The sequence below is a fragment of the Oncorhynchus clarkii genome, chromosome 12 (assembly GCF_045791955.1).
Source record: "Oncorhynchus clarkii lewisi isolate Uvic-CL-2024 chromosome 12, UVic_Ocla_1.0, whole genome shotgun sequence".
NCBI lineage: Eukaryota > Metazoa > Chordata > Actinopteri > Salmoniformes > Salmonidae > Oncorhynchus > Oncorhynchus clarkii.
This window is the reverse complement of record NC_092158.1, coordinates 62,157,236-62,172,123: the sequence shown is the minus strand read 5'-3', so window position 1 is coordinate 62,172,123 and position 14,888 is coordinate 62,157,236. Positions and strand designations below refer to the sequence as shown.

Genomic DNA, 14,888 nt, shown 5'->3' with positions numbered 1-14,888 from the left:
TTCTGTGTTTGTGAAGGCCTTCTCTAGTTGCTGTGTGTGTTTCCATCGCCTACTAAGATTAGCTATGCTGGCCAAATGTCAAAGGTCATGAACAGAGAATAAATACTAGCCATGTGGGCCTAGAGGGGCATTGCAGACGTTCTACAGATCGTCTGCTTTCCCTCTCTCACAAGTCTTCTTATTCTTCCACCTCAGAAAATGTAGGAGGCATTGACCATAGCCCTCTCTGTGTATTTTGTGTCACTCTGCAGACTATACAGAATGTGAATGGTATTGTAGCCTCGTCCCATGCATACTACTCTTCTATAGCCAATCATATAGTCTTTTGATGTATAGTTACGCTGACGTTACAGCACATGCAGTGGGACCGGGCTAGAAGCTGTATTGTGTTACTGAGGCTATGCCATCTTTTGAGCTCATGTATGCCATGTTTAATGCTGCCATGTTTATAAACAACAGTGATTTATATATGTGTTGAAAAGTTGAGAACCTGCCAACCAAATGACAACATGATACAACACTATCAAATGTATTTTGGATGGTGCATGCAATCCATGCAAGCTAAGACATGTTGGTTATCCGGATGTTGTTTCCCAATATTTAGCAACACTTTGCATTTAATTGTGACAAAAACATGTACTTTGGTAGCATTAAGGAACTAACTTTGAATTGTTACATGTAATTAAGATATTTCTCCCAAAGGGGTTAAAATCCCATGTTCTATGTAGTATTTGGGGCAACTTCAAGTAATTTGGGACAACTCCATTTAATAGGTATTGAGATTAAGTTCCTGCTTTTACTGAGTCAACCTGAAACAGGAAAACTGTTTAGTCAGGCTTATGGTGTCCATATTCAATAGACCAAGCGGATGTTTGACAAACCACCTGACCTTCCATTGGAACAGTAGTGTACATTTTGGGTTCTACATAGTACATTCTATGAGGAACAGTGATACTCCCAAGGATTCCCATTATGCTACTACTAAATCTGCTATATATATATATATCTGCCTCTGGTGTTTGACACGGTGTCCGAAGGATGCGAGAAAAGGGGCAGCCTTGTAAACTGGATGCCGTGACCATTGTAGACAGACATGCGGTGAATCCAACTCATCCTGAAGAGGTGAAGGTTAGCAATGAATAACAGTACTATTCACACAGACTTATCACTGCAGTGCCAACTCCCCACAATTACACACACACACACACGCACACACGCACACACACACACACACACACACACACACACACACACACACACACACACACACACACACACACACACACACACACACACACACACACACACACACACACAGGATTGATACACACTCCACCTTTCGGCCTCTGTGGAAACAGGAAACACTCTTCACAGCACTTTGATTTCAAAGTTACTTTTTTGTATCAGGTTAGGAGAACTTACACAGCAGGTTGGGAGAATTAACATAGAAGGTTAGGAGACAGGTTAAAATAAGGAAAGGGGTCAGGGTTATCGAAAATACTCTCCTAACCTGCTACTAAATTAACTTTGTATCGAAATGCCTTGAAAAGAGTGTCCCCCTGTGGAAAGAGCATTGGTCAGTCTGTGGTCCCCTGGGTAGCACAGCGAGCCAGGGTGTATTATGTAATATGGTGGTCTGACTGCGCCAGAGGAAGGTCATATCACACAAAGACTGAAATCAAGGCAGAGTTTCTGAAATGTTTAGGAAATGTACTTACAATGTGTGATGATAGGGCTGAATGTGAACCCTTGCTGTGTTCCAAGTCGTACCAATGGAGGCTATGGCTGAACATCAACATGGACAAACTAAACCAGCACATCATGTTTCACACCAGTAACATGGAGGGAGGGATGGGTGACGTGGATGGAGGTATGGGTAAAGGAAGTGAAGGAGAGCAGAATTAGAAACCAAATTTGAAAGAGGGAGACAATGAAGTAATGAATGGTGATGATGATGATGCACATTGAACATGACAATGCTATAGTTTAGCGCTGCCTACAGTGTCTATAATATAATGTATTTTGAATAGCTTTGCTGCCAGTAGTGTTCTGTACATCTTGTCATCATATTGTATTTATAATATATAGTAGGTCTAGTAATTGAATTGATTATTATGACCAAGGTGTATTCTTATTCCATGTAAACTATCATTATGAATAGTCTCGAGACAAATCTGCAGCAACATAACATCCCTGAGGTTTCAATTGAAAAGGCTTATTAATTCATAGTAGGTCTAGATTAAGGATAGTGCCGCTTCTGTGGTGCAGTCTGGCTTCAATGCGGCACCACCACAAAGTAGTGCCTTTCTGCTGTGGCAGTATATCACAGGCACGTATAGAGAATGTATTATGCACGTGAGATCTGTCACGTACATGATCGCAAATTTTTCCACCCCTTTATTCCTAAAACACGCCTTCTTTCTCTTCCGTCATTCAAAAGAACGGCACTTGGATGCAAGTGAGCCAACCACTGTCACAGAAAAAACGTTTTCTCCAGACAATGGATGGAATGATATGTCAATCTTTCATCGTGAGTTTTGATTGGACAGTCTCCGTACGTGGCCTGGGGCAAGGCCCTCTTTTTCGTCACTGGCCTTCCCTGGTCACTTGACATTTAACAGTACTAGACATCCTTCTTCATTGCCTGATATTGCTACAGAACGCATCGCTTCCCCCTTAAAACCGTAAAGTTACAGCTTTTGCTCTATTATCTTTTGCGCAGATAAACTGGTAAGTTTTTTTCATCCACTAATCATTTGTTACTTAAAATGTTGTCGTTTCCATCAGACATTATTGTATTGATGTATGTATAAGCCTCAAGCTAAATATGTAATATATATGATGTCGTATTTCATGTCTGTAGTTGAAATATGACTCTTACGTGTGACTCTTCCTATCCGGCAACTCCCAATGTATTACAAGGTCATACGGATGCAATGGCAAGGACAGACGCGGAAGTATTTTAATTGTATTTATTTAACTAGGCAAGTCAGTTAAGAACAAATTCATATTTACAATAACGGCCAAAGAACAGTGGGTTAACTGTCTTGTTCAGAGACAGAACGACAAGAGTTTTACCTTGTCGGCTCGGGGATTCGATCTGGCAACCTTTCGGTTATTGGCCCAATGCTCTAACCACTAGGCTACCTGCCTGTAATACTTGCCGGGACCTAGTATGAAATAACGCGCATATTATGTAAACTGTTCATAGCGGGCAAATAAATCCAGAAGTATCACACAAGCACTCCCCAAAAGACATTCAGAACATCGTGTACACGCCTACATCAACGGATGCCAAAAGCGAATCCCTCACGTACGCACGGTATGTGAAATCTCCACGCACCGGCTATAAGGGAAGATTTGTATGTATAATGCGATTTGAAGCTAGCGTCATGTTGTTTTTCACTGTTGAAATGCTCACCAGAATTTGTGAGATGCTTTTGTTTGAGAAATCGGACGGACTCCTCTGATGGCGCACATAGGCAGACCAAGGTTATATTGGGAGTCTCAGCATGATAACTAGCCTGTGCAGTTGCTAGTGGCGTATATCTACTGTATCGTCTGGGCTTGATGTACACAGACGGTAGGTAATATACACTCGTGTCCCCCGGCAACAGGTTCGTAGTGCGTATATTTCGCCCATTTTTGCCGTCTCGCCATTAAATCTACTTAAGGAGGAAATTGAAGTATTTGCAGCTTGCATGGAGAATGTTTAATGTACGAACCCGGTCGCCATTGGAGTGTATTACAGCCGTATGATGCTGCTATGACAGTTGATTGCGTCAGTGGGGATTAACCATCCTTGCTACAAACACTGAATCTATAATCCTTTCAACATAAAGATTCATAACAATGATTTCTCTCCATGTCTCCCTCATTCATCTCCCTCACCCCTCCCCTCTCTCCCTCACCCCTCCCCTCTCTCCCTCACTCCCACCTCCCCTCTCCCTCTTGCTTTTGCTCTCTCTCTCTCTCTCTCTCTCTCTCAGAGACACGATGCCTCACTCATTCCCATTCCTCTCTACGGAGCAGAAGAAGGAGCTCAGTGATATTGCTCAGAAGATCGTTGCTCCCGGCAAGGGAATCCTTGCTGCCGATGAGTCTACTGGTAGGGGACTGCTGATGAGTCCACACACACGGATCAGATCACCCACTAAACACACTCATTCATGGCATATCACAGATGGTGTACGGTGGCCTATAATGGGGCTATAACTGACACTGCCAGACGGGCAGAGCAAAAGAGCGAGAGAGAGAGACAGAGAGATTGCACTATTACATAACTCAACCTACCCTACATAACAAGGCCTACATGTAAAAACAGTTTATTATCTGAGAGAGAAGGGTATAAGAATGTATTAAACACAATTTGAACGCTTACCATCACATTTCACAATGTCTGCAAGCAAAACCACATCTTCAGCTGTAACCTACCACTGAGAGAGTCTTGCCCAAGTGGCACTGTAGGCTACTTACATAACACATAGAAAAATGTGCCAATCCCTGAAAGGGAGAATGACAACATCCAAGTTCACACTGCTGTTACTATGGTGACGTTCTTCCATCCTTCCGAGAGCCTCGGAAATACAAGGCTTGGCAAACTGTCCTTCATGTTGGCACTAAACCTCCCATTCAAATTACAATACAGATGTCTTGGAGAATTTGGTGCCATCAAGGCCAGTTTTCCAAATGTTGTATTTATTAAGTGGTGATTTTGTGGGATTTGTCTGTGCATGGTATTGCACTTCAAACAAGAACCTTCTTGTCACAAGGCCAGCCTGTTAACGGAAGTAGAGATTTGGAATTGCTATAACACTAGTATATACTGCATATCTATGAATGTATTAAAATGGAACTAATAGCATTTTACCAACATGAAATCTTATTTAAAATCTGCACTTATTCACCCCAGGAAGAATATTCCACTTTTATTTATTTATTTATTCTGACAAGCGAGCACTTAAATATGGTAATTTTGACATTTTCATAAATTCTTACAATGTTTGGGAATTACATATAGTAAGGCTCCCGAGTGGCACAGAGGTCTAAGGCACTGCATCTCAGTGCTAGAGGCGTCACTACAGACCCTGGTTGGATTCCAGGCTGTATCACAACTGGCCATGATTGGGAGTCTCATAGGGCAACTCACAATTGGACCAGCGTCGTCCAGGTTAGAGTTTGGCTGGGGCAGTCCGTCATTGTAAATATGAATTTATTCTTAACTGACTTGCCTAGTTAAATAAAGGTTAAATAAAAATAAAAGGCATTTGTGATAATTCTATAGCAATATAGAGTAGGAAAGCGGCTGTGCATTTGGACAATTAATAGACACTGCAGTAAATAAAACCTCATTTAAAACATCTGTCTTGTCCAGGACCAGGGTCTACATAGACAAGTGTGCCATAGCCAATCATAGCTACTGTAGATCTTTATGTAAACAAGCCATTTGTCACACGGGCCTGCCATCATTCACTTTGAACTGGACTGTGTGTTTACAGGCAGTTGCAACAGCTTGACTTTAGATCATTAGAACGCATTCGGCAAAAGCCACAAAATACACCTGAATGGATTTCTCCACTTTTTTGTTACGTCACAGCCTTATTCTAAAATGTATTAAATTACATTTTTTTCCCTCATCAATCTCCACACATAATGAGAAAGCGAAAACAGGTTTGTAGAAATGTTTGCAAATTTATTACAAATAAAAAAACTGAAATACCTTATTTACATAAGTAATTCAGAACCTTTGCTATGAGACTCAAAATTGAGTGCATCCTGTTTCCATTGCTCATCCTTGAGATCTTTCTACAACTTGATTGGAGTCCACCTGTGGTAAATTCAATTGATTGGACATGATTTGGAAAGGCACACACCTGTCTATATAAGGTCCCACAGTTGACAGTGCATGTCTGAGCAAAAGCCATGAGGTCAAAGGAATTGTCAGTAGCTCCGAGACAGGATTGTGTCGAGTCACAGATCTGGGGAAGGTTACCAAAAAATGTCTGCAGCAATAAAGGTCCTCGATAACACAGTGGCCTCCATTATTCTTCAATCAAAGAAGTTTGGAACCACCAAGACTCTTCCGAGAGCTGAACACCCGGCCAAACTGAGCAATCGGGGAGGTGGAGATGACCAATAACCCAATGGTCACTCTGACAGATCTCCAGAGTTCCTCTGTCGAGATTGGAGAATCTTCCAGAAGGACAACCATCTCTGCAGCACTCCACCAATCAGGCCTTTATGGTAGAGTGGCCAGACGGAAACCACTCCTCAGTATTAGGCACATGACAGCCCGCTTAGAGTTTGCCAAAATGCACTTAAAGGACTCTCAAACGATGAGAAACAAGATGATCTGGTATGATGAAACCAAGATTGAACTCTTTGGCCAGAATGCCAAACGTCACGTCTGGAGGAAACCAGGCACTGCTCATCGCCTGGCCAATACCATCCCTACGGGGAAGCATTGTGGTGGCAGCATCATGCTGGGGGGATGTTTTCAGCAGCAGGGACTGGGAGAATTTTCAGGATCGAGAGATAGATGAACGGAGAAAAGTACAGAGAAATCCTTGATGAAAACCTTCTCCAGAGCACTCAGGACCTCAGACTGGGTGAAGGTTCACCTTCCAACAGGACAATGACACTAAGCACACAGCCAAGACAATGCAGGAGTGGCTTCGGGACAAGTCTCTGAATGTCCTTAAGTGGCCCAGCCAGAGCCCAGACTTGAACCTGATCAAACATCTCTGGAGAGACCTGAAAATAGCTGTACAGCGATGCTCCCCATCCAACCTGACAGAGCTTGAGAGGATCTGCAGAGAAGAATGGGAGAAACTCCCCAAATACAGGTGTGCCAAGCTTGTAGCGTCATACCTAAGAAGACTAAAGGCTGTAATCGCTGCCAAAGGTGCTTCAACAAAGTACTGAGTAAATGGTCTGAATACTTAAAAAATATATATATTTATACACTACCGTTCTCTCTGTACTTTGCTCCATTCACCTTTCTCTCAATCCTGATTAGTCTCCCAGTCCCTGCCGTTGAAAAACATGCCTACATCATGATGCAGCCACTACCATGCTTCACCATAAGGATGGTGCCAGGTTTCCTCCAGATGTGACGCTTGGCATTCAGGCCAAACAGTTAAATCTTGGTTTTATCAGATCAGAGAATCTTGTTTCTCATAGACTGAAAGTCCTTTAGGTGCATTTTTGCAAACTCTAAGCGGGCTGTCATGTGCCTTTTACTGAGGAGTGACTTCCATCTGGCCACTCTACCATAAAGGCCTGATTGATGGAGTGCTGCAGAGATGGTTGTCCTTCTGGAAGGTTCTCCCATCTCCAAAGAGGAACTCTGGAGCGCTGTCAGAGTGACCATCGGGTTCTTGGTCACCTCCCTGACCAAGATCCCTCTCCCCTGATTGCTCAGTTTGGCTGGGTGTCCAGCTCTAGGAAGAGTCTTGATGGTTCCAAATTTTGTCCATTTAAGACTGATGGAGGCCGCTGTGTTCTTAGGGACCTTCAATGCGGCAGACATTTTTTGGTACCCTTCCCCAGATCTGTGCCTTGACACAATCCTGTCACGGAGCTCTACGGACAATTCCTTCGACCTCATGGCTTGGTTTTTGCTCTGACATTCACTGTCAGCTGTGGGTCCTTTTATAGACAGATGTGTTCCTTTCCAAGTAATGTCCAATCAATTGAATTTATCACCGCTGGACTTCAATCAAGTTGTAGAAACATCTCAAGAATGATCCATGGAAACAGGATGCACCTGAGCTCAATTTCGAGTCTCATAGCATAGGGTCTAAATACTTATGTAAATAAGGTATTTTTAAAAAAAAAACTGTTTTTGCTTTGTCATTATGGTGTATTGTGTGTAGATTGATGGGTATTTTTATTTTGTTTAATACATTTTAGAAGAAGGCTGTAACGTAACAACATTTGGACAAAGGAAAAGGGTCTGAATACTTTCTGAATGCACTGTATATATTTTATATTTATCGTATTCATTTTTAACCTCATTCCAACAGGCAGCGTCGCCAAGCGTTTCCAAAGCATCAACGCTGAGAACACTGAGGAGAACCGCCGTCTTTACCGCCAGCTCCTCTTCACGGCCGACCGCGTAGAGCCATGCATCGGCGGGGTCATCTTCTTCCATGAGACCCTGTACCAGAAGACAGACGACGGCAAGCTGTTCCCCCAGCTCATCAAGGAGAGGGACATGGTGGTGGGCATCAAGGTGGACAAAGGTGTCGTCCCCCTGGCCGGGACCAACGGAGAGACCACCACTCAGGGTGAGCGACAACGGCAGGCCGGGTCTAGGTGACCTTTCACCTCTAGAATTGAGCTCAACTTTGCTACATATGCAGATTGTATTCAGGGGATGGTTTGAAGAGTGAAACTGGAACAAAGTGTCAAGTCATGTTTATTTCATAATGTTACACATATCCACCTCCCCCTCTCTGTCTGTCTGTCTGTCTGTCTATCTCTCTCCCTCGCTGTCTGTCTGTCTCTCGCTCTCTCTGTCTCTCTCCCTCAGGTCTGGATGGTCTGTACGAGCGGTGTGCCCAGTACAAAAAGGACGGAGCTGACTTTGCTAAGTGGCGTTGTGTGCTGAAGATCACTGACACCACCCCCTCAGAGCTGGCCATCAAGGAGAACGCCAACGTCCTGGCGCGCTACGCCAGCATCTGCCAGATGGTGAGACACACAGAAACACGCATTGAACATGTGTGAACATATTGGCACACATATAATGAGTTGGCACACACTTGGCCCCTACAGTTCACGCTTACGTTACATCATTACCCACTCTTCATCAATCTCCACAAAACAATATCTATTTATTGTAAATGTTTCACATCTGGGCTTCGAAAAACAATATGACCACTATAATTACTTATCAAGGAGTTGTAGTTATTTTAGCCTGCTCTGTAGAGTTAACCACCAAGTTAATCAAATTAGCTCGGGTGCCAAGTTGCGAACTCCGGTGCCATTGAAAAGTTGTATTGTCTGTTCTGTAGTCATGACGCTGGTTGCCATGCTCCTTTGCCCTTCCCTAGCATGGCATCGTGCCCATCGTGGAGCCTGAGATCCTGCCAGACGGAGACCATGACCTGAAGCGCTGCCAGTATGTCACAGAGAAGGTGTGGGATCGCTCCGACTAACAGAAAAATAGTGGCTACCTTCCAATAGCCATTCTAGCTTGCCACTTAAAATGCATGTCAGCTTCATTCTAGTTGGCTGCATTTAAACAGGCAGCATAATTCTGACCAAGTTGATTTTTTTACCAATCACATTAGATTTTTTCACATTGGATCCTGTTCAGATCTGGTCTGATTGGTAAAAAGAGTGAAAATCTAGTGAAAAAAATATCAGAATTGGTCTGATGTGTAAATGCAACCTTAGTGTGGGTATTGGAATAGAGCGTGCTAAGTCTGGGTAGGATAGGAACACTCATTAGATCAATCAGTCATTCAATCAATTTCAACACCTCTAACTATTTCTGTCGGTCTCATCCCTATTTCTTCTGTTTCCTTTGTCTCTCACTCTCTGTCCCCTTGTCTTTTTCTCTCCCGCTCTCTGTCCCCTGTCTTTTTCCGGTCGCTCTCTCTTTCTCTCTCCCCCTCCTCCCCCCCAGGTTCTGGCTGCAGTGTATAAGGCTCTCTCTGACCACCATGTGTACCTGGAGGGCACCCTGCTGAAGCCCAACATGGTCACCCCTGGACACTCCTGTTCCCAAAAGTTTAGCAACCAGGAGATAGCCATGGCAACTGTCACCGCCCTGCGCCGCACCGTGCCCCCAGCCGTGCCTGGTGAGAAGGAGAGACATACACAGGAACAGTCAAAACGTTTGGACACACCTACTCGCTTGGACACACCTACCTCAATATTATAAAAAAGTCATATTGCACTTTTGCACATTACGTACCTGAATTAATAGGGTCAAATGACGAGACAGAGAAACGTTAGGTTTCAGAACTAGTCATTTTCCAAGAATGAAGAAGAAATCTCGAAGATCTCACTAACAAACTCCACTGACGTTATATACAGCACATACACTACCGGTCAAAGTTTTATAACACCTACTCATTCAAGGGTTTTTCTTAATTTGGACTATTTTCTACATTGTAGAATAATAGTGAAGACATCAAAACTATGAAATATCACATGGAATGATGTAGTAACATAAAAAAGTGTTAAACAAATCTAGATATATTTTATATTTGAGATTCTTCAAAGTAATCACCCTTTGCCTTGATAACAGCTTTGCACACTTGGTATTCTCTCAACCAGCTTCACCTGGAATGCTTTTCCAACAGTCTTGAAGGAGTTCCCACATATGCTGAGCACTTGTTGGCTGCTTTTCCTTCACTCTGCGGTCCAACACATCCCAAACCATTTCAATTGGGTTGAGGTCAGGTGATTGTGGAGGCCAGGTCATCTGATGCAGCACTCCATCACTCTCCTTCTTGGTCAAATAGCCCTTACACAGCCTGGAGGTGTGTTGGATCATTGTCCTGTTGTAAAACAAATAATAGTCCCAGTAAGCACAAACCAGATGGGACGGCGTATCGCTGCAAAATGCTGTGGATGCCATGCTGGTTAAGTGTGCCTTGATTTCTAAATAAATCACTGACAGTGTCACCAGCAAAGCACCATCACACCTCCTCCATGCTTCACGAAGATCACATGCGGAGATCATCCGTTCACCTACTCTGCATCTCACAAAGACACGGCGGTTGGAACCAGAAATCTCAAATTTGGACTCATCAGACCAAAGGACAGATTTCCACCGGTCTAATGTCCATTGCTCGTGTTTCTTGGCTTTTTTTCTTATTGGTGTCCTTTAGTAGTGTTTTCTTTGCAGCAATTCGACCATGAAGGCCTGATTCACGCAGTCTCCTCTGAACAGTTGATGTTGAGATGTGTCTGTTACTTGAACTTTGATGCATTTATTTGGGCTGCAATTTCTGAGGCTGGTAACTCTATTGGACTTATCCTCTGCAGCAGAGGTAACTTTGGATCTTCCTGTGGCGGTCCTCATGAGAGCCAGGTTCATCATAGCGCTCGATGGTTTTTGTGACTGCACCTGAAGAAAGTTTAAAAGTTCTTGACATTTTCCCTATTGACTGACCTTCATGTCTTGAAGTAATGATGGACTGTTGTTTCTCTTTGCTTATTTGAGCTGTTCTTGCCATAATATGGACTTGGTCTTTTACCAAATAGGGCTATCTTCTGTATACCTTCCCTACCTTATAACAACACAACTGATTGGCTGAAATGCATTCAGATGGAAAGACATTCCACAAATTAACTTTTAAGAAGGCACACCTGTTAGTTGAAATGTTTTACCTCATGAGAGAATACCAAGAGTGTGCAAAGCTGTCATCAAGGCAACGGGTGGCTACTTTGAAGAATCTCAAATATAAAATATTTTTTTAACACTTTTTTGGTTACTACCTGATTCCATATGTGTTATTTCACAGTTTTGATGTCTTCACTATTATTCTACAATGTAGAAAATAGTTACAAAAATAAAAAAAATACATATACTATACATATATAAATATGGAGATACACACACACACACACACACACACACACACACACACACACACACACACACACACACACACACACACACACACACACACACACACGTGCATGCATGTGTGAAACTTACTCCTCAGCCTTAAGTGTCCACGCTTTTGCCGCTCAAGAGCTAGCTTTTGAGTGGCGCAACCCGCAGAGATGCTTGAGGGAGAAAGGTCATGTGTGTTTGTGAAGCAGAGGTCCCGGTTTCGAGCCAGGTATGTTCCGAATTGGGAGGAAGTGGTACTCACTAAGCAAGCAACATGACATCCTTTACATGCACACACACTCACTCTACTTTCCACACACACACACACACAAACCCTTCTCCCCCACACACATCTCCTCTTATCTTACCCTTCCTCTCCCTGTCTCCCTCCCTCCGTCCTTCCCCAGGCATCACCTTCCTGTCTGGCGGCCAGTCTGAGGAAGAAGCCTCCATCAACCTGAATGCCATGAACCAGTGTCCCCTTCACCGGCCCTGGGCCATCACGTTCTCCTATGGCCGCGCCCTGCAGGCCTCCGCCCTCAAGGCCTGGGGAGGCAAGCCAGAGAACGGCAAGGCCTGCCAGGAGGAGTTCATCAAGAGAGCCCTGGTATGACCCACACAGAGAGAAGAACATGAGGAAGGGAGATACGAAGGGTGGCATTCAAATAGTAGTATTTGTTTTCTTTCTAACGTTTCATTGAGCCTGCCTACCTTGAGTGTTAGATGGGCGGGCTTTGCACTTTCGGAATTATTCAATTTGTTCCCTTGCATGGGGCAAGTAAAGTATTCCAAGATGAACTTTTAACTATAATAACTTCCCAAAGATATTACTAATTTATCAAGTGACCCTAATGCAGCACAGCTGTCAACATTCTCAGAGTCAGGTTAAGGCATTTATATAGTAAGCGTGATGGTACTTTGTGCATAGTTCAACAGTTCAACAAAAGCAGTGAATACATGGGCATTACATCACAAGGTTCTTAGAATTATTGTGACCCTCTGTGATAACAAACTACAGCAGGGCTATTCAACTAGCTGCCAGTTTATACATTTATAATGTGCTTTTGATAAATTTAAAAATAGAAATAAAACAGGGGGGGGTTAGAGACGGTGAGAGAAAGACTGGAAAGATTGGAGAGAAGTTTGTGCCAGAAGGGCGTGGGCTGGATTTGGATCCACGTCAACACAGTATATATGTGGCCCTAACTGCTAGACCATCTCAGTCCACCCCCTGGATAAATTCTGAACATTAAGTTTTAAAAATCTGACAAAAATATATGTTTTGTGCCAAAATGAGCCCTCAATATTCTAGTCAATATTCTCCAGTAGGAGAATCTGTTTTCCTGTAGTCCTGCCCATGAAGTGCTGTCAATTAATATCCTTCAACATACAGCCAATCAGAGCTGCTAACATCAGCCAATCGCAGCTGCAAACATCTGGCGGCGCCACCGCATGAACATCACTTGTTTCATAGTCATCATGATCTACTTTTACATAATGATGTTAGGTGGCTAAGCAAAGGTAATGCTCTCAAGCATGTATGTGAGCTTAGGAAGGAGAGAGTTTCTTTTTTCTGTGATTACCGCCACAAGAAAGCCAACACAAATCAAGCAAAAATGCTTGATAGGGAGTTCGTAGCAGAGGTTTGTTTTTCAGTTCAATCACTTGAATTGACTTAATGTGGTATTATAGGGGAGGGATGAAACCGTTAATGACATGATTGAAAAAAATACTGCTTTTCAAAAGAAATGTGTTATTTTCTCCTGATTTTTAGCCCAAACAAAATGCTAAATTTTCCTACACTCGGCTCGAATTGAGCAGAATGTCGTCTGTCGGGCACCGAAAGTGTGCAGCTCAAATAACTGGTTGTCCCATGGAGCAGCGTACAGATGAACGACAGCGGTAGATTAGTTAAATGAAACAAGTTTTTCATAATTCATAAAAAGAATGCATCGCTGATTCGTATTTCCTGTAACTCTCTGAAGAAGTAATGCTTGTTTGTGTGCGCCCATGTGTTGTGTAGCCAGTTACAATGCCAAAACAAGTCTTTTCTCAAAAACCTTCCCAATTAAATATTGACTCCAAAGTAGGCCTACTTGACAGAATGATATCATGATGGTTTGGAGTCTATAAATGTGTTGGCCATTTGTTTTTTCAAAATCTGCCATCACATGTACACTACTGTATATTGTACAGAAGGCGTGTTGGATAGCCCTGGACTACAGTCTCTAGGATAATGTCCTAGACAGTCCTAGACACACTGTATAAACCTAATAAAGGAAGGCCATTGGGTGCGTACCTAATGTTCCTACAGCAATGAGATAGCAAGAGGAAGTGGGGAGACAGAGGGTCTGTACTAATTGTTGTCTTTTATCTTTCTTCCACTTTCTCTCTCTCTCCGGCTTACATTCTTCTCTCTTTCCCAAACCCTCTCTCACTCTTTCTTTCTCTCTCTCCCTCTCTATCTCTCTCATTTACAGAACAACAGCAAGGCCTGTCAGGGCAAGTATGTTTCCTCTGGAGACAAGGGCGCCGCCGGTGGAGAATCCCTCTATGTGGCCAACCATGCCTATTAAGTATGGACCCACCCCTTTCAATATCAAACCACACCCACATTTCCCCACATTATCCACTCAGCTGTTACCCTTTTTTTTTTTTTGCAAAACTATTTCCCTCTTCCATTTTTCTTTTCTTTTTTCTTTGGGCTTGTGATGTCACTGTTATGTTATTGTCTAGTGCAGGAAAGTTAAGTGTGTCTCGTCAGTTATTTTAACATTTTAGCACTCAAACGCCCCTCTGTGATCCTTTGCCCCTAGTCACTCCCCGTTCGCTGCTGAGCTTGAGAGCTCCAGCTCTTTGCCCCCACCCCCCCCTCTGCTTACAATATCCTCCCCTGTGACTATCCCTCGTGATTCAGTGTTGTCTTCTTGATGATTCCTAAGTACATGTGCCTTCTTCTCTTGACTGAAAAAAACCCTGGAGGAAGACCTTGTAGAGTATATTATTAATGTATGAGATTCTATACACTGGAAATAGAAAATAAAGAATCATATTCACTAAATGCACTTTTGTGCTATCATGTTTTGGGTTTGGGCAGACTGCCTGCTCTAATGAGACTGCTAGATGGGGGTGTAACTACCATTATCAGTGACAACAGGGTCAGAAAATGCTTGGGGATTCACAGCATGTCATGCTGTAGCTGTAAAAACATGAAAAAGGAAGATACACATTCGTGTAAGGAGTACAGTATTGTAGATGCCAACCGACCGGCAATGAGTAACACATTTGAACAGTCACAATATCAATC

General features: G+C 43.2%; 1 protein-coding gene across 1 annotated transcript; it reads left to right on the top strand.

The window, feature by feature from the left end:
* The first annotated feature begins 2,565 nt into the window (after positions 1-2,565).
* On the top strand, positions 2,566-14,642 carry LOC139420977 (fructose-bisphosphate aldolase A-like). The gene is made up of 8 exons (XM_071171422.1): positions 2,566-2,730; positions 3,990-4,108; positions 8,028-8,291; positions 8,537-8,697; positions 9,060-9,143; positions 9,638-9,812; positions 11,989-12,188; positions 14,062-14,642. The coding sequence occupies exons 2-8, from the start codon at positions 3,997-3,999 to the stop codon at positions 14,155-14,157; spliced, it is 1,092 nt and encodes a 363-aa protein (XP_071027523.1). The 5' UTR covers positions 2,566-2,730; positions 3,990-3,996; the 3' UTR covers positions 14,158-14,642.
* Positions 14,643-14,888: the final 246 nt, after the last annotated feature.